The 19,344-nt window shown below is 42.5% G+C and overlaps 1 protein-coding gene across 1 annotated transcript in view; it reads right to left on the reverse strand.

Moving 5' to 3' along the window:
• FAM135B (family with sequence similarity 135 member B) overlaps window positions 1–19,344 on the reverse strand; it is a 153,211-nt gene that overhangs the window by 41,064 nt on the left and 92,803 nt on the right. Inside the window, exons 7-8 of the mRNA XM_061607839.1 lie at window positions 7,973–8,126; window positions 7,084–7,133 (exon numbers count right to left, since the gene is read on the reverse strand). Coding sequence (XP_061463823.1) covers window positions 7,084–7,133; window positions 7,973–8,126 — 204 coding nt within the window. The remainder of the gene's footprint in view (window positions 1–7,083; window positions 7,134–7,972; window positions 8,127–19,344) is intronic.

Raw genomic sequence — 19,344 nt, forward strand, 5'->3', positions numbered from 1 at the left:
GGCAAACGTGCCCCCGCACAAGGTGGGAAAAATATTCATAGACATATTTTCTCCAACAGTTTGCCTAAAGGAGTTCAAGGTACCATTGAAATGTACAGGAATCTAACCCAGATCTCTCTCTCTCTCTCTCTCTCTCTTCTCTCTCCTCTCTCTCACTCTCACTCTCACTCTCTCTCACTCTGTGTGTGTGTGTGTGTGTGTGTGTGTGTGTGTGTGTGTGTGTGTGTGTGTGTGTGTGTGAGAGAGAGAGAGAGAGAGAGAGAGAGAGAGAGAGAGAGAGAGAGAGAGAGAGAGAGAGAGAGAATTACATCCAGGGCCCCCTTTTAATTACAGAATTTACACAGAAGTAGACCTACAATGAAGACCTTCTAGGATATTGTCAACAGTAGTAAACAATGTCCGCAAATTACTGTATAGTTTCTTTCTGTATCCAAAATATTCCACAGTATGAATACATTGTGTGCATATTACAAAAGTTATGTGGAACTCTTTCTGAGAACATTTTACACATTTTATCAAGGCTCTTTTTCCGCCTTTGAAATTCCTTTGATCTTTTATGTATAAACAGAAAAACAACAACAAGGAAACAAATTCCTCAGAATCGCAAGGTCAGTCAAAATGAAGTAAAGGTTTTTTTTTTTTTTTTTTGGTCATCAAACGAAAACTATTTATGAGAGCCCAGAGTGTTTCAGGTCTGAATGACCCTTTCTCAAGGGCAATCTTAGGAAAAAATTCTAATTCAAAATCCCTGTGCGGTCTCAAGACAAAGCAACCAAAACTTCTAACTTCAAGGAATAAGTCAATGTAATATCTTACACTGAATGATTCCATGAAGATTTGGTTGAATTATTCCATGGAATTCAATGTTGGCATCATAAGGAGGTGCAGTTGTCAATACTAGAAAGGTGACTAAACACTTTTTTCCACACTCAAAATTCCTCAGTCATTTCATCCAGGAAGAGGCCTCTGAATTCACCTCCAAAGTTTGCTTATTGTAAAATTCAGTGCTAACCCAATTCTACTCTGCATCCAGTGATGACTCTATCCTGAGCCCTCCTCTCTTCCGAGCTTCTTCAAACAGTAAGAATTACTTGTGAACATCAATCTAGATTGAGCTTCTGACACAGATAATAGCAGTGTTAAAATATTCAAACTGTTTTGCAAGTCTTATTCAGAAAAGGGATTTCGCTGGACAGCAAAAGATGGGGTGACTTATGGCAACAGAACATGCTCAGGTATTGCTGACAGTGGCTGAGATTTTGAGTTTCTCCTGAATTTCTCTTGCTGGTGGAAGACTCCTCTGAGCAGAGTCCCACTCCATGTGATATTCCTACCAGTTAAAAGTGCATCAGTTCCCTTTTTCTCTGCCACCCTTTATGCTCCCCAAAATTCTGCTCAGAGCAGCATGAGATGCAACACAGCATGACAGGCAACACAGGGGGATACAGAGGGAAGGAGGGAAATTGGCAAAAATCGCCTCTCATTTTCTTTGCTGTCTTTTCACTTGGACAGCTGACTTGAGAAATGGAACTTCCCCTCCTCTCATCTTTGAAAGATCATCTCACCTCTTATACACCCAGTTGATCATTGAACTCTACTGAAGGCCTTCCTCTTTCAACAAGCCTTTTAAGTAGAGACCTTATCCCAGTCTGCGCCTGTGTTTGAATTGTATTTAAAGATATTTTTAAACAATATGTTTTTAAAATGGTTTAATGTGTTCTGTTTTTAAGATTCTTTAATTGTTTTTAAAGATATTTTTTAGCATTTTATTGCTTGTTGTTGCCACCCTGGGCTCCTTCTGGGAGGAAGAAGGGGTATAAGTTTAATAAATAAATAAAATAAATAAATCTCCCCTGCAGCGCCCACCCATGGGGAGAAGACAGGAAGAGGATATCCGGCTGCACAAGCAGAACTCTGTTTGCACAACACTGGATACAACCCACATTATTTCTGTGAATAGGAGGCAGTTTTCCATTCCTGGAAGCCTCGTTACAATTCAAGAGTTGCATCCTGTTATGTTTTTCTCAGAGTAGGCCAGCTGCAATGCATGAATGAATTTAATTGTATTCTTTTAACCTTTTGATGTTTGCCACTCTAGGCTCCTTTGGGAGGAAGGGTGAGATAGAAGTTTAACAATAAATAAATTAAAATGAATAACATTTTAATACAGCATGTTTAACTCTTTGTGGGCCACCATACACAGTTGGTAGGTTCTGATCAGCTTGGTATGGGTGACATCATATGCATCTATGCTAAGCAGATCGTTGTTGTTGTTGTTATGTTCTTTCAAGTCAATTGCGACGTATGGCGACCCTATGAATCAATGCTTTATTTCTGGGGGCGGGGAGAAGAGATGCTGGGGCTTATTTCAGTCTGGAAACAGTCTGGAAGCCCCTTTGCTAATCCCATCCTCAAATAGGGATGGGTGAATCTGCCAATTTTCGTTTCTATGCTTTCCAGTCTTAATTGCAGTTTGACACATTTCAACATCAGGGTTTTTTTTTTGTTTTGTTTAGAAAAAAGTCCTCACAAAATATTCCCAGCATTTTAGATGGCATTTCTCCTATTATACAGCTATTTCGTATATCATTTTGCCTAACAGACACATTTTTGCAAGCATTTTCCACTAAGATAATACAATTTTGTATGCTGCTTTCACTAGTAATTTAATGTGCATTTTTGTTGGGGCTATGTACAAGCCTCCCACCCTGTGGCCTCCATCTGTGGGCCCTGAGCAGGACCAATCCACTCTGTCCCAAAGAAAGCACCACCCACCTTGACCTGTATCCGTCTCCGAGGTTATTTGGTAGGGAAGGGTCAGGAGGGGGGAAGAAGGATACACTACATCTCCCCCACCCCAAGACCAGGCAGGTGCAACCAGCACATTGTAAATATGGTTTTGTGCCTGGCACAGGGTGCATCTGTGGGCCAATGTGCAACCCGGGAGTGATGGAAGGGAGATTCTTCCCCCTGCCCATGCTTCCTCTTGCAAGATTGCTAGTGATCTTGGGCAATCCCACAACAGCCTGAGCAGGGCAGAGTCAACGCCAGGCCTTAGACCTAGGCCTGCCTGACACTGGCCTCTTCCTTCACATGTTAACTTTGAAGGGGACATCATTGGAGCTGACTGCCAAAGAGTGATATAAGAGGTTGGTATCAGTTAGGGGGCTTTCTGGCAGCCACTCCACAACCTCCTCCCTCCAGAGACCTAATTTTTATTGCATACATTTGTTCGTTTGGTGAACTGTGAATTTTGAAGAATAGCTGCTTTAGGGTATAGTATTGTTTTAGGTGCAAATATAAACCAAATGTAAAGAGCATTGACAGAGTGTGCACGTACCAACCTGAGTAGTCTCAGAAATATCTACCTCGAACTCCATAGCAAAAATAAGTGAACTAGCGATCAACTTTTGCTATACTTCTGGATCTTCCAAAGTAGCAACCTTAATCAATTGTACCTGGACATAAGTCTCAATTCTGACTAAACTTGAAAAAGCTCAGGCTGCATGTGGACCACTAATTTTTCCTTTCTAAGGACTGCACAACTAGATACATCAGAGACCTCTTGTTGCTAATTATAAGTTGCCCACTAGATGGACCTCTAACATGCAAAACATTTTCTGATGCGTCTGCTGTATTTCCCTTCCCAGCAGGGTGGACAACCTAGTTTTTAGTGCAGAATCAGAAATTGGTGCACAATAAAAACCACATATTTCAAACAGTGACATTGGCAGAAGAATCCTCCTGTCATTGTTTGCCCAACAGTTGTTTATAACTATGGAGTGGCTTTGGAAGCTGCTGAAAAATTGCTTCACTGTGGTTGGTGTTCTCCTCTATAGACATAAGCTGTGAAAGTGGCAAGACCCCTTCCTCCGGTCAGATCGATTCATGGATAAGAACATAAGAACATAAGAAGAGCCTGCTGGATCAGGCCAGTGACCCATCTAGTCCAGCATCCTGTTCTCACAGTGGCCAACCAGGTCCCTGGGGGAAGCCCGCAAGGAGGACCCGAGTGCAAGAACACTCTCCCCTCCTGAGGCTTCCGGCAACAGGTTTTCAGAAGCATGCTGCCTCTGACTAGGGTGGCAGAGCACAGCCATCATGGCTAGTAGCCATTGATAGCCCTGTCCTCCATGAATTTGTCTAAAGCCATCCAAACATTCTCTTTCAAACATTATTAGCCATGATAGCTAAATGGAGCTTCCATGTTCTGCTGCATTATACCTCTGAGTACCAGATCACAAATAAAGAATAACTACGTGCATGCCTTAATTCAGCGTTAGACAACATGGTGTCCTCCAGACACTGTTGGACTCCCAAATTCTATCACCCCAGCAAGTTAATAGTAAGGATGAGAGGTGCTATAGTCTAACAACATCTGGAGGGCACCCCATTGGCTTTTTCATTGGAGGGCTTTTTCACTGGTGGCCTCAGGGTTGTGGAATGCTGAAATACAAGGGGCCTCCAGTGGTATTGAAATTCCACCAGCTCTTGAAGACGCACCTGTTTAGACAAGCATTCCCCTTATCTCCTGACCTGAACCTGATTTAGTTGATGTTTGAACTATTTTAATTGTTGTGCGGTTTCAATGGGCTTGTTTTATTGTACATTTTCATTGTGGATGTTTCTTTTAATCTTTTGATGGAATTGTTTCATTGTGCTTTTAAATTATTTACGTTTTCATTTTTTGTAAACCGCTTAGAAGCCACCTTGGCAATTAAGCGGTATATACAGTAAATTACTAAATAATACACCTGCCTTAATTAATTAATTGTCATTCACTATTGAAATGAGCATATACTGTCCAGTCATTCTTCCACCACACAGCACTGTAATACCAACCACAACAGACTCGCAAAAATCATACTACTATCCCACATTCAGCAACCTGGGGCCAAATTTGTCAAACATGGATGATAAGGCTTTTAAGGCTTTCAGTGGCTGGCTAATAGCTATGATGGCTATGCTCTGTCTCCACAGTAAGAGGCAGTATTCTTCTGAATATCAGTTGCTGAACTGCTGGAGGGGAACAGTGCTGTTGTGCTTGGATCCTGTTTGTGGGTTTTCCATGGGCATCTGGCTGCCCCATGTGAGAACAGGATGTTGGACTAGATGGGCCACTGGCCTGATCCAACAGGCTCTTGTGTTCTTAGCATTTTCCTCCACAGAAAAGTCAGTGCATAAGAACAACCCTTCTGTAGATCCCTTTTCAAAGACAGTAACCATCATTGTATGGGGGAGCAAGTTTTATTAACCAAATTATGTGCTGTAGGAAACAGACTTTCATCTCTGTTCATCTAGGTAATAATAATAATAAATAATAAATTTAATTTCTTCGTCGCCTATCTGGCCGATGGCCACTCTAGGCGACTTACAAATTTGTTAGAATACAATTGATAAAATATAATAATACAATATAAAAACAATACATCTGCAGCAACAATATTAAAACTGGGCAGGAGGCATTACAGTTATAACAATTAACCCTCCCCGGATACCCCAAAGGCCTGCTGAAAGAGCCAGGTCTTTAAGGCTTTCCGAAACACATTTAGGGAAGAGGCGTGCCGGAGATCTTGTGGGAGGGCGTTCCAAAGAGTGGGGGCCGCCACTGAGAATGCCCTCTCTCTAGTACCCGCCAATCTGGCTGTTTTTGTTGGCGGGATTGAGAGAAGACCCTGTGTGGCCGATCTTGTCGGGCGGCATAATTGGTGGCGTTGAAGGCGCTCCGTGAGATAAACTGGGCCGAAACCGTGTAGGGATTTAAAGGTCAATACCAACACCTTGAACTGGGCTCGGAAAACAACTGGTAGCCAGTGTAGGTTGAACAACACTGGTGTGATGTGATCTCGGCGGCGACTATTTGTAAGTAGTCGAACCGCCGCATTTTGTATCAGTTGTAATTTCCAGACCGTTTTCAAGGGTAACCCCACATAGAGCGCATTACAGTAGTCCAAACGAGAGGTGACCAGGGCGTGTACCACTAGTGGGAGCTGGTGAACAGGAAGGTAGGGTTGCAGCCTTCGTATGAGGTGTAGTTGGTACCAGGCTGCCCGGCTCACTGCCCAAATCTGAGCCTCCATGGACAGCCTGGAATCAAGCACAACCCCAAGGCTGCGGACCTGGTCCTTTAGGGGTAGACTCACCCCGTTGAACTTCAGGTCAATGTCACCCAACCTTCTCTTGTCCCCCACAAGTAGTACCTCGGTCTTATCAGGGTTCAACTTCAGCTTGTTCCTTCCCATCCATCCACTCACAGATTCCAGGCACTTGGACAAGGTCTCCAGAGCCAACTCTGGTGAAGATTTAAACGAGAGATAGAGCTGAGTGTCATCCGCATATTGATGACACTGCAGCCCAAATCTCCTGATGATTGCCCCCAGCGGCTTCATATAGATGTTAAATAGCATGGGAGAGAGGATAGAGCCCTGTGGCACACCACAATTGAGAAGCCAAGGGTCTGATACCTCCTCCCCCAATGCTACCTGTTGGTACCTGTCGGAGAGAAAGGAATGGAACCACTGTAATACAGTGCCTCCAATTCCCAATCCCTCCAGGCGAAGCAGAAGGATACTGTGGTCGACAGTATCAAAAGCCACTGAGAGATCGAGGAGGACAAGAAAGGTGAATTCTCCCCTATCTAATGCCCTCCTCAAATCATCTACCAGAGCGACCAAGGCTGTTTCAGTTCCGTGACCAGTCCTGAAACCCGATTGGTATGGATCCAAATTGGTATGGCTAATCAACTTTATTGATTGATTCTGCATTCTAGGATTTAAAGAAAAAGAGAGAAATAAATCACTCCAAACCATTCAAGGGTTTTACACACACACACACACAAGCCTAAAAATCTCAAACACATTTGGTTTTCTTCATAGGGAGGTAGGGAACCTTGAGGAGTTTGATCTTTGTGAATTCCTGCACAGAATGAAGTGATCTACACCTTTAGGGCAAACATGCTGACTGGATTTTATTCATTGGTTTGTTATTTTTGTAAACAAGCAAGAGCACTCTTCCCTCTTGTGGCTTCTGGCAACTGGTTTTCAGAAGCATGCGGACATGAATGTATGTCATTGAGCTAGGTACCTGCAGCTCTGCAGACAGTTGCAGCAGTGTCTCTTTTACAGCAAGATCCTCTAGAAAAAGAAAAGGGGGATTAAATTATTTGAGACCCTAACCCCCCCCCCAGCAAAGAACAACACTCACTTTTAAGTCCTTAAGGCTTAAGCAGCAATGATAGGGTGACATCCAATGATGTCTACCCTGGAATGCAAGAGAAAACTGCTTGCAAAAATTTAGTTACTCTTCTCCCCACTCCATTCCCCAGCCCCAGCCCAGAATGTGCTTTGGAGGGTCCCTCAACCCACCACAGCAGATTTTAGGGTTCCTGTGAGGGCTGCAGGGGGAAAGAGTGGAAGGAGAAGCTGTATTGTGTGAGTGAGTGGACACCCACTCTTGCTGCATTGGATTTCACCCACTGATATTCCTTTGACGAAAAAAAGAAGCTTAGGACAGAGATGACTGGAATAATAACTGTAGAAGGAGGAAGTATTAACCCAGTGAATTCCAAAGGTTCCTAAACTTATGAACCTTTGCAATAGTCTATAAGTTGGCCATTATAATTACCCTTACATTGCAGGTGAAAAGAGATTGAGGAGGTGCTGCCTGCCTAAGGCTGGGGAAAAGCTGGAATTGGGGAAGATGTTCCTTTTGATGTCCCCTGCAAAAGATTCCCCATTTGATAATTGTTTAGTGGTGCTCAAAATAGCACAAGAAAAAGGAAACATGTTAATCCATTGCCAAGGCAATTGGCTGATGGATGCAACTGTTACCCTGCAGCAGCAAAGCAATCGGGGTGGTGGCGGTGTTGGAAAGGGCTGCATTAATGTCGCAACAACAGTTGTATTTTGGGGCTACGCCTGAACATGACAGCTAGTCGACATGGTCAAATATCAAGCCATGGCTATCCTCTTACCTAATTTCAGCTGTGGCAAATTGGGAACCTCCTTCATGATGATGGCGTAGTACACACAAAGTCCTCTATACGCCTTCAGGAGCAGGAGGCAAAGGCCTTTATGCCACTTGTGTGCATGCTGCATGCAGTTTTCAGATGGCACATAAAAGCTACCCTGCATGACAAGGGGAGGGGGAAAGGAACAAGAGGAGAAGGTTATTAGAATATTCAGTTTACAAGAGTTCCAGGCTGAGTTGACTTAATAAGGCTTGCTTCAATGGATGAGACCAAGGTCCAGCTAGACAAGCGTCCTGCATGCCAGATGTTTCCAAGGCCAAGCGTTGAATCCAATGGAGTCATTGCGCTTGCAGAACAATTTCCACTTGCAAAACAGACCATCCTTTTCCTCTCTTTCTGCTGTGCGGCCTCTGCACAAACACCCAAATCTGCCCCAGAAAGTTTAGGGGGAAACCTGGAGCAGATTTAAGTGTGGAGGACATGCAGAGGGAGGAGAGGATAGAAGAAGATCCATTGCACAAGCAGAAGACACTCCACAAGCACAGTGAGTTCACTGGATTCAACCCAATGTGTGTGGACAAGTTGGTAAACATTTATCTTTATGCTGATGATGCCATTTTATTTTCATCATCTCAAGCTACCACGAGAAGGTGTGGTGGAGCATCTATTTTGCATGCAGACGGTTCCAGGTTCAGTTACCGGCATCTCCAGGTAAGGCTGGGTGAGTTCCCTGCCTGAAAGCCCGGAGAGCCACTGCCAGTCAGTGTAAAGAATACTGAGCTAGATGGTTTGACTTGGTACAAGGCAGCTTCCTATTTCCCCCCCTAAAATTTAGTGCTTTTTGTAAAGAAAATTATTTCATTGTTGTTGTTGTTGTTATGTGCCTTCAAGTCGATTATGACTTATGGTGACCCTATGAATTAGTGACCTCCAAGAGCATCTGTCATGAACCACCCTGTTCAGATCTTGTAAGTTCAGGTCTGTGGCTTCCTTTATGGAATCAATCCATCTCTTCTTTGGCCTTCCTCTTTTTCTACTCCCTTCTGTTTTTCCCAGCATTATGGTCTTTTCTAGTGAATCAGGTCTTCTCATGATGTGTCCAAAGTATGATAGCCTCAGTTTCATCATTTTAGTGTCTAGTGACAGTTCTGGTTTAATTTGTTCTAACACCCAATTATTTGTCTTTTTTGTAGTCCATAGTATATGCAAAGCTCTCCTCCAACACCACATTTCAAATGAGTTGATTTTTCTCTTACCCGCTTTTTTCACTGTCCAACTTTCACATCCATACATAGAGATCGGGAATACCATGGTCTGAATGATCCTGACTTTAGTGTTCAGTGGTATGTCTTTGCATTTGAGGACCTTTTCTAGTTCTCTCATATTTCATTATTAACAGAGCTAAATTCAAAGTTTTGTGCTTTGGTAGGAGGAAAATTTTGCACAAATGATACACAGTCTCTAAAGCAGGGGTTCTTAACCTTTTTTGTGCCATGGGCCCCTTTGGCACAGCACTAGCTGAAAATCTTTGTCAGTTAGCCAAGCTTTTGTAATGTGAGTGGTAAAGAAACAGTAGGTAAAACTCTCTCCCCCACACACATCAGGTTACACCTGATTTCTAAGGACTTTTAATTTTTAGGCATCGGGGTACTTTACTTCCCTCTGAGCCAGCAAAATTTGCTGGTAGCATTATCCTCTGGGCACAAAGATTCTTGCATTGGTATTTGGGAAAGGTAGCACAGGGATGGAAGCAAGGCATCACATTTCCCAGATCAAAACTCCATGTTGTGAGCGGTCCAGGAAGCTTTCTCTACCACCTCCCACCGACCCTGCACACAGGCAAAGCAAAAAGCTGTGAAACTCAGAACCTCCCTGGTGATTCTCAAGAAAAACCTCCCAATAGCACAGTTTAAACTTGAGTGATAGACAGCGTAGATCCATCCACCTTTGCTGTCCAAACAAACATAGACACTCTTAAATATTCTTAGGAGCCAAGACAGTGTTCTGTAAATACAATTTGCTTTCAAAAAGTCGTAAATTTCTGCAATCATAACGAGTTAGGCTAGGCTAGTTTAGCTAGGCTAAAGTGGTTCAGACTTTTGGTTGGTTTCAGAAATGGGGCTGGGGAGGAAGTCTCCAAAGTGTGGATGATAATCACCATCATCTTCATCATCATCACCCCCTAGGGATGGGGTTTGCTGCCCAGTTCCAATATGCTTGTATTCCGGTTGTCCGTTGTTCCATCCCAACCCACCCTGTTTTTGTTCCCGCTTGCTTTGCCGCTTGCCGATTCAATCCACAGGGGAAAAAAAGTGTAATTTTTAAGATAAATGCCTATGTAAATGGCCACAGTGGTCCACGTGGTTTGTTTTTTCCTATTTATCACACCTACACACTGTTATGAATGAATCAACTTAGAGGAAATTACAAAGATAATTACATAAAATAAGGGGGTTAATATAAAAAATCCATGCCAATTACAGCTGTGGCACAGTGCAAAAAATTATGATGCCGATTACAGCTGCAGCCCACCGCAAGAAATCAGTGCCAGTCCGAAAAGATAGTGGACTATCAAATTCAGTTGGAATCTGCTACAAAGTCCGATTTAGCAGATATTCTCTCCCATCCCTACAATCCACCCTTCACCAGGAGATCCCATGGTGGGTTACAATAATTTAACATTCAATATCAAATTATAGCCACAGGAGTAAGGTGGGTCCTGAAAACACACATCTCAGGAGTCAAAGGCTGGGATAAAGAGGTGCATTTCAGCATCCACTGAAAACTGTACAGTGAAGGTGCCAGACACAGCTCTGTGGAAAGGGAATCCCACAGTTTAGGCCCTGCCACAGAGAATGAGCTTTCTCAGGCCACCCCCCCAAATATCTGAGGATGGTGTAACTACCAAAACAGCCCCCTCTGCTGATCTTAACACCCAAGAGGGTCTTTAGGGAAAGAGACGGTCTCTCAAATATTGATGTTCATAAACATGGAGTGGGTTGGATGGGCAAATTCTATGGCTCTCCAGATGTTTGTTTGTTTGTTTATTGCATTTATATACTGCCCTATAGCCAAAGCTTTCTGGGTGATTTACAACAATTAAAAACATTAAAAACAAATACACAAATTTAAACCATTAAAACCCATTAAAACTGATAAGCAAGTTAAAACCACATGTTATTCAAATGCTGTTAAAATGCCTGGGAGAAGAGGAAAGTCTTGACCTGGCACTGAAAAGATAACAGTGTTGACGCCAGGCACACCTTGTCAGGAAGATCATTCTATAATTTGGGGGCCACCACTGAGAAGGCCCTCTCCCTTGTTGCCATCTGTAATGTTCCTGTAAGTTAGCATCTGTAAATATGGTAAGTGCGGGTCTATTGGGTGATGTACGGTAATTGACTGAGAGAGAAAGGGGGAGTACATGGGTGAGAAGCTGAAGTGTGCTGGATGATGATTGGCTGAGTGGCTGGCTGGCTAAAGGTATAAATGGAGGTTTGTGAGTGATGAAGGGGGGTCGGTTGGAAGGTGGGAGAGTCGGTTAGAGAGAGGTTGTTGAGTTGGTTGGCAGAGTTCTGAGGGAAGTTTGGATTGGATTTGGCTGATATTTAAAGAGGATATATATGAACAGAAACATAAATAGTAACCATATATGAAACCATACGCTTGTGAAACATTCCTAAAGTAATCTTGTTATTTCCTGTTATTAGTAAATAAATACTTCTTTGGTTTACCAAAGGCCTGATCCTTGGCTGGGGAATATACAGACCAGAAGGGAGGGCAAGGTAATTACCAAAGCTGAACAGAATCTGTATCTAATGGTGGCAGCGGTGAAGGGAGGAATTGTAACAATTCAAGTATCCAGAGCAACCCAGAGTTGTATGCGTTATCTATAAAGATACAAGGGGGTTGGGAACAGCATAAGTACTCAGTCACAAAAGTAACCAGCTAGAGAGAGACTCAGGCAAAGTCTCTGGGAGTATTGGTTACAGGACGTGACTGGTGGTGTTGCCTAGCAGTGGGATCTAGTGAGATCTGTGCTAGAGCGGAGTGAGAAACCATATAAAGGACAGTCTGGACTGGTGGTGTCCCTGGTGGTGCCTAGTGAAAGGCAGTAGTCACAAGCAGGTGGGAACCTGACAGGGAGAACCAGGGAAGGGCATCACATTCCTCCCCTGGCACCACCTGTGATACTCCCACCTGTGGCCACCACCAGGCAGAAACGTAGTTTTTATTTTTCTTTAGCCACCCTAGCACAGATCTCACAAGATCCCACCGCTAGGGAGCACCACCAGTCACTCCCTGTAAACAATACTGCTAGAGACTTCACTGTTGGTCAGTGAAGCAGGCTGTGAGACTCAAAGACAGGGTTTTTAGCAAAGAGAGTGAAACCTGAAGCAGAAGGGTTAAGCTGTGAGAACAGAGCGCCAGTTTGCCAAGGTCAGCAGCTGGCTGGGAAGCCTGATAAGCGGGATGCTTGGAGAAACTCAGAGTGGGGGAAACGCTGTCTGTGGAAATGAACTGTGTCTAATGTCTTTGCCTAGTAAAGACTCTTACAAGAAACTTGCCTGGCCTGGCTTATTCCTGTTCTGTGCAACTCTTGGATTCCATCCTTGTATGATCTATACACGCACACACGCAACAGAGGTTATGGGCCCAGCTTATCATACATAGTAGCGGGTTCGAGTGTTGACGTGACGTTGGTGCAGAGAGAAACAAAGTGCAAGTAAGAGGCAAGTAAGAGTGGGCAACATGGCTGTAAACCTGTTATCCGGGATGCCGATGGAGAGACTGAATGCTGTAAACTACTCCAGCTGGAAATGGAGAATGAGAGCAGTTCTGATTAAAGAAGATTTGAATGATGTCGTAGAAAACCCCCCTCCGGCAGCTCCTTCAGCAGCGTGGTTGAAGAAAGACGAGAAAGCGAAGGCTTTTATTACTCTGGGGCTGTCTGATTCTCAACTGTTGCTGGTGAGTAATGAGCCGACAGCTAATCAGATGTGGGAGAAGCTAAGAGCCGCTCATGTGCAGCAAACTGCTGGGAGCAGGCTGTGTTTAGCACAGAAACTTTATCAGATGCGTTTTACAGATGAAGTGACTATGACAGAGCATCTGGCTGAATTTCGTAGATTAAATGCTGAGCTGCAAGATAGAGGAGTGCATCATAGTGACATTCAGATGGTCTATATCCTGTTATCTTCATTTGATCAAAAATGGGACGTCACGGTCTCTAGTCTGGAAACTTTACCCGACGGACATCTGAATTTGGACTTTGTAGAACAGAAACTTCAACAAGAGTGGAATAGAAGACAAGAGAATAAGAAAACAGAGTTAAAAGAGACTGTGGCTGTACAACAACAAAATCAAAGAAGCAGGCAAGAGGATAAAATATGTTATTTTTGTGGGTCCCGTGGACATATACAGAGACATTGTTTAAAGAAGAGGAATAACAGGGACTTTGAAAGTCAGAGAACAAGTGTGAACTTTGTTGCTAAGGGGGACAATAAACACATTAACTCTAAGTGGCTTCTTGACAGTGGAGCGTCTAATTGCCTAATCACAGACTCTAGTTTATTTTACACTTCAAAGCCGATGCAGGAGAAGCTTTATCTGGCTGACGGATCGACTCAGGACGCGATTGCAACAGGCACGCTCAAGTTGGGTAATTTGGAAACTATATTGACAGATGTATTATTAGTTTCTGGTTTAAAATATAACATTCTATCAGTGAGAAAATTGGCTCAAATAGGTTGTAAAGTTACATTTGAAGGGGATAGATGTTTTGTGAGAAAAAATGGTGAAATATGCATGCAAGGGAAATTACAGAACCAAAAGTTTATGGTTGAGTGCAATCTTGATAAACACACGTGTGCTTGGATAGGAGTTAATAAAAATAAACATGATAATTGTTTCCATGAATGGCACAGAAAATTGGCACACGCACATTTTGAAAAGATACAAAACACCCCAAAGCATAGTCAAGATTTGAAATTAACACATTGTGAGCATGTGGATGAGTGTGAAGTATGCTATAAAACAAAAATGACTGTGACTCCAGTAAATAAGAGCACTGAACCCTATCAGCTCATACATGTGGATTTGGCTGGACCTTTCCAGTGCTCAAAAGGTGGAGCAAGGTTTTATTTAGTGATTGTGGATGATTTCTCCAGATTTACACATGTGTTCTTATTGAAAAAGAAAAGTGAAGCAGAAGAGAAATTGAAGGCATTTATACAGAGAACAGAGACACAATATGGGGTTGTTATCAAAGATATCAGATCAGATAGGGGTGGAGAATTTACCAGTAATTCATTTAAAACATATTTGGAAAAGAAGGGAATAATACAGAGTCTTACTGCTCCCTTCAGCCCATCCTCCAACGGAACTGCAGAGAGGAGGAACCGGTCATTGCAAGATTCAATGAGAGCCATGCTAGCAGATGCTGATATGAATAACACTTATTGGGGTGAATGTATTCTGTACACTGTTTATATTCAGAACCGCCTCATGCACAGAACAATAGGCATGTCTCCCTATGAGAAACTGACTGGAAGAAAGCCCAGGGTGAAACACATAGAACGTTTTGGGGCAAAATGCTGGGTACATGTTGCAAAACACTCAAGAGCTCAGGCAGGACGCATTTTGGGATTTCAGAATTCATATTATAGAGTTTGGTTGCCTGAGAAACAACAAGTAGTGTTAAGCAGAAGCATAAAGGTGATAGATAAACCTTGGAGAGACAGTCAAACAGTTATCCTAGATAGTGCAAGCAAGCAGGAAGCAGCAGATGTTCCTTTTGGGCAGCAAATTCCATTAAGAACTGCATTGACTGATCTAATACACGGTGGCAAACGTACTGTCAAAAGGCTGAGAGGTGAAGACATGGCAATGCAAGATACAGAAATGCCAAGTACCAGTGCAGGAACAGGTGCAGGTCCAAGTAAAATAGAAAGTGAGGAAGAAATGGAAATAGATAATGTTAGAAGATCAGAAAGGAAAAGAAAAACGAAAGGTCAACCACCTCAGAGATTCACATTTAATGTTACACATAAAAATGATGAGACAGATGAAATTCCAGTAGAATGGGAAAAAGAAGGACCAATAGATAAAGAAACAATGGATCTAATGTGGAAGTTTTGTGTTGAGGAATGAAATATAAATGTATTATCAAATAAAAGTGAACAAAAATGACTCTGTAAAACCTGTGTGAATAAAGAAATAAAGAGACAAGAACGGAACTGAAAATGTAAATAGAAACTGTAAGAAAACAAACCATGTACTGATATGTATTGTAATGAAAAGTTAATATTGTAGAAATGTAATAATGAACAATGAAGTTTTGTAATCTGTGAGTCTCAGGTGGGGGCTGTTGGTCAGTGAAGCAGGCTGTGAGACTCAAAGACAGGGTTTTTAGCAAAGAGAGTGAAACCTGAAGCAGAAGGGTTAAGCTGTGAGAACAGAGCACCAGTTTGCCAAGGTCAGCAGCTGGCTGGGAAGCCTGATAAGCGGGATGCTTGGAGAAACTCAGAGTGGGGGAAACGCTGTCTGTGGAAATGAACTGTGTCTAATGTCTTTGCCTAGTAAAGACTCTTACAAGAAACTTGCCTGGCCTGGCTTATTCCTGTTCTATGCAACTCTTGGATTCCATCCTTGTATGATGTATACACGCACACACGCAACATTCACCTTAGTCTCCCTTCTGGCTTATTGTTACTTTGTGTCTGGGTGCACTTGCAGGCCACAACCCCCCTGTATCTTTGTGCCAATAAAGCATACTGACCTGGGTTGCCCTGGATACTTGATGATACACTATCTCTTCACCGCTGCCACCATTTGATACTGTTTCTCCACCTTGGTAAATACCCTGCCCACCCTTCTGGTCTGTGAAAGCCCCAGCCAAGGATCAGGCTTTTGGTAAACCAATACAATATTTATTTATAAACACCAGGAAATAACAAGATTATGTAAGGTATGTTTAACAAGCTTATGGTTTCATATAGTGTCACTTTTTATGTTTCTGGTCATATATATATTGCCTAAATATCAGCCAAATACAATCCAAACCTCCCTCAGAACTCTGCCAACCAACTCCTCCAAAATCCCTCTCATCAACCAACCGACCTCCTCAATAACTCCACCCCAGACTCAACTGTCATCCTCTCATTTATACCTTCAGCCATTCAAACACTCAGCCAATCATCATACACCATCCTCCAGCATTCTAGCCCATGTACTCCCCCCTCTCACTCAGTCACTTACCATATATCGCTTAATAAACCCACACTTACCATATTTACAGATATTAAAATACAAGGACATCACACCATCCTCCGAGCTTCCCTCGGAGTAGACACCCGGAGGAGGACCTTTCATGTTGAGAGTAGTGTACGGGTATGTTCGTGTCGGGAGAGGCGTTCCATCAGATGCTGATGAACTACAGCTTCCATCATCCCTGACCATTGGATGTAGAGGCTGGGGATGATTTGAGTTGGAGTCCAAAACATCAGGCTGCCCACAGGTTCCCCACCACACTTTTATTTGTATAAAGAAACAGATTCTAAGCTGAAAGGAAATTCTCACATGTAAGCCCATTTAAAAATCAACAGAGGAAACTGGGCTGACTCCAGACTAGGGATGGATGAATCTGTCAATGTCAGTGTCTCATTTTTTTTCAATCTTAAATTCAGCTCACCACATTTCCACATCAGTTTTCATTTTTTTAAAAAAAATCAAAAAAAGAACTGTCAACTTTACAGTCCTTATTTTTCCTAATGTACACATTTTTTGCAAGCAATTTAATATAATGCATTTTCACACAATACTTTCATTTATATCTGCATTTTTATGCACAATTCCCCAATACACACGCACACACTTTTTGGTTGGAGTTATATCACAAAGTTCAGAGAAGTGTGGATTTTGAAGGACATTGTGTTTCTGAAACAGTTGTGTTTCAGTTAGCATATTGTTTTGGGAAGTGTGACTTAGGTAACAAAAATTAGAAATTAGGAAACCGAAGTTGTCTCCTATCCCTACACTAGACGTATACACCTCCTTGTGATATTGGTAGGAAAATGTCACTGTGACCGATTATTTTGGCCTGGCATAGTGCATGTCACAGCCCCAGTTGGTACGTGAGGAATCAGGTCATCCAAAAAAGGAGCGATCTGCCAGTAAAAGAGAAGTAACATTTCCAAGAATTTCAGCTGAACAATTCGGTCCAGAGTTATATCCACACCTCTCCCCTTACACACACACACACACACATACACAAATGTACACCTTGAATACAACCAACATGCAGACAATTAAAACCTTTCCCAATTGTTTATCATAAAACATACACAAAGCACTTCGGAACAGCAGCATTATGGAATCACAAATGAACTTTTAATGTGTGCATTGCATCATTTTAATTACTGAGATGTCCTGCTTTTATTGATCTACTACTTTTCTGTAATGTGACATGTTATTACAGAATTCTGTAAAGTTGCTAGTAACAAAGGAATAAAGTGGTAGTGCCATGTTTAAACGACTTACACTATTTACTCCCAACAGAAGCAGTTTTGAAAGAGCTGTTAGAAATAATAATTAGGAAGGAGCATCTATTCATAATATCATATTTTTCAGTGCGCACTTTCTTTGAACATCAAGTCCTGAAGAAGATCTTTTGTGAATGTTCTTTCCTTCCTCCTTCTCAGAATCACACCCTGACAGCCACACTGCTACTGTGAGCTAAAGCCAGAGGAGATTGGCAGCAGGCAAAATTATGCATGGTGTGGAGAAAGTGGATAGAGAAAAGTTTTTCTCCCTTGCTCATCACACCAGAACACAGAGCCATCCAATGAAGCTGAAAGCTGGAAGATTCAGGACAGGCAAAAGGAAGTGCTTCTCCATGCAATGCATAGTATGCAATGTACACAAAAATGCATTATTGTAGGGAAAATACTTTGCAATAATGTGTATATTAGGAGAAATTTATAGTAAAATAAAAAATCCCAAACTGATGTCAAAAGGTGGAAAACTGAAATTATGGGAAAAAATGAGAAGTCAAGCGAAACCCAAATTAACTTATTTACACATCACTACTTGCAAACAGGGATGGGGGAGAATATCCGCTAAGTCGGACTTATTACTGGATCCCAACTGAATTCAACAGTTTGCTTTTGTTTGGACTGACACTGATATCTTGTGGCAGGCTGGCATGGATTTTTTGCAGCAGGCCATGACTGTAATCAGCATGGTTTTTCCCCCGATTTCCCCCCCAATTTCACGTAATTATCTTCCTAATTTCATCAGAGTTGATGCATTCTTAACAGTGTGTCAGTGTGATAAATTTTTAAAAAACACCACCATGTGGAACACCGTGAACATTTACACATGCATGTACATTAAAAATTAAGTATTTTTTTCGCAACCAAAAAAAGCACAACAGCGGATCGACTCAGCAAGTGCCAAAGCAGGAACAAAAAAAGGGTGGATTGGGATGGAATGTATCAGAATGTATCAGAATACAAGCGGATCAGAATTAGGCAGTGGACCCCATCACTACTTGCAAATGAATCAACAGGGAAAGGTCCCTAGCTGAGGAGGCAGAGCACACCTTTAGCATGCCAAAGGTACCAGAGTCAATCAGGAGAAGGCCTGGTAAGGAATCCTAGCTAAATCCATGGAGAACTACTGCCAATCAATGTAGACAATAGTAAGCTAGATGGATCAATGCCTTGACACAGTATGAGGCAGATTTCTCTGTCCCTAAGGTTCCATGTCAACTGTCATGGCCCAGTAGCTGGGGAAAGGGGAGAGATTAGACTGGTTTCAGTGGCCACTTTGACTCTGTCTGTGGTTCCTTCCAGACTAGGGATTTGTGGTATCCACTTGGTGCTATTAGCATCAAAATGGCCACCCATATTTCCTCCCATATACACTTTCCAGAAAATAAAACCCAGTAAGGTTTTTAAGTGTTGCCAATGACCCATTTGCGATATCTCAATGAACTGCTTGCAGATTAAGTCCCCTGTTTGGAAGTACCATATGATACAGGGGACTCAGATTGGCCATGATATTGAATCATGCTGATCCAAAGGTACCTCCAGAACCTTTCTTGCAAGTGCAAGGGTGTAGCTTGGGGTGGGGAAAAGGGAAAGGGAAAAAATCTGTTCAGGAGGCAGAAAGTCTAGAGGTTTTTTATAAGAATGAGGGCATGCGAGTAAGCAGAATCTCTCTCACACACACACACATACACACTAACACTATGAACAAGAACATTTCACCACTTGAAGCAGTGCAGAGCTGCTGCAATCCTTGGCCAGGTAAACCACCACATCATTCTACAATGCCTTAGATGGAATGGCACTATGTTAAGATGCAGCATT

Source organism: Rhineura floridana, chromosome 1 (assembly GCF_030035675.1).
Source record: "Rhineura floridana isolate rRhiFlo1 chromosome 1, rRhiFlo1.hap2, whole genome shotgun sequence".
NCBI classification, from domain to species: Eukaryota; Metazoa; Chordata; class Lepidosauria; order Squamata; family Rhineuridae; genus Rhineura; species Rhineura floridana.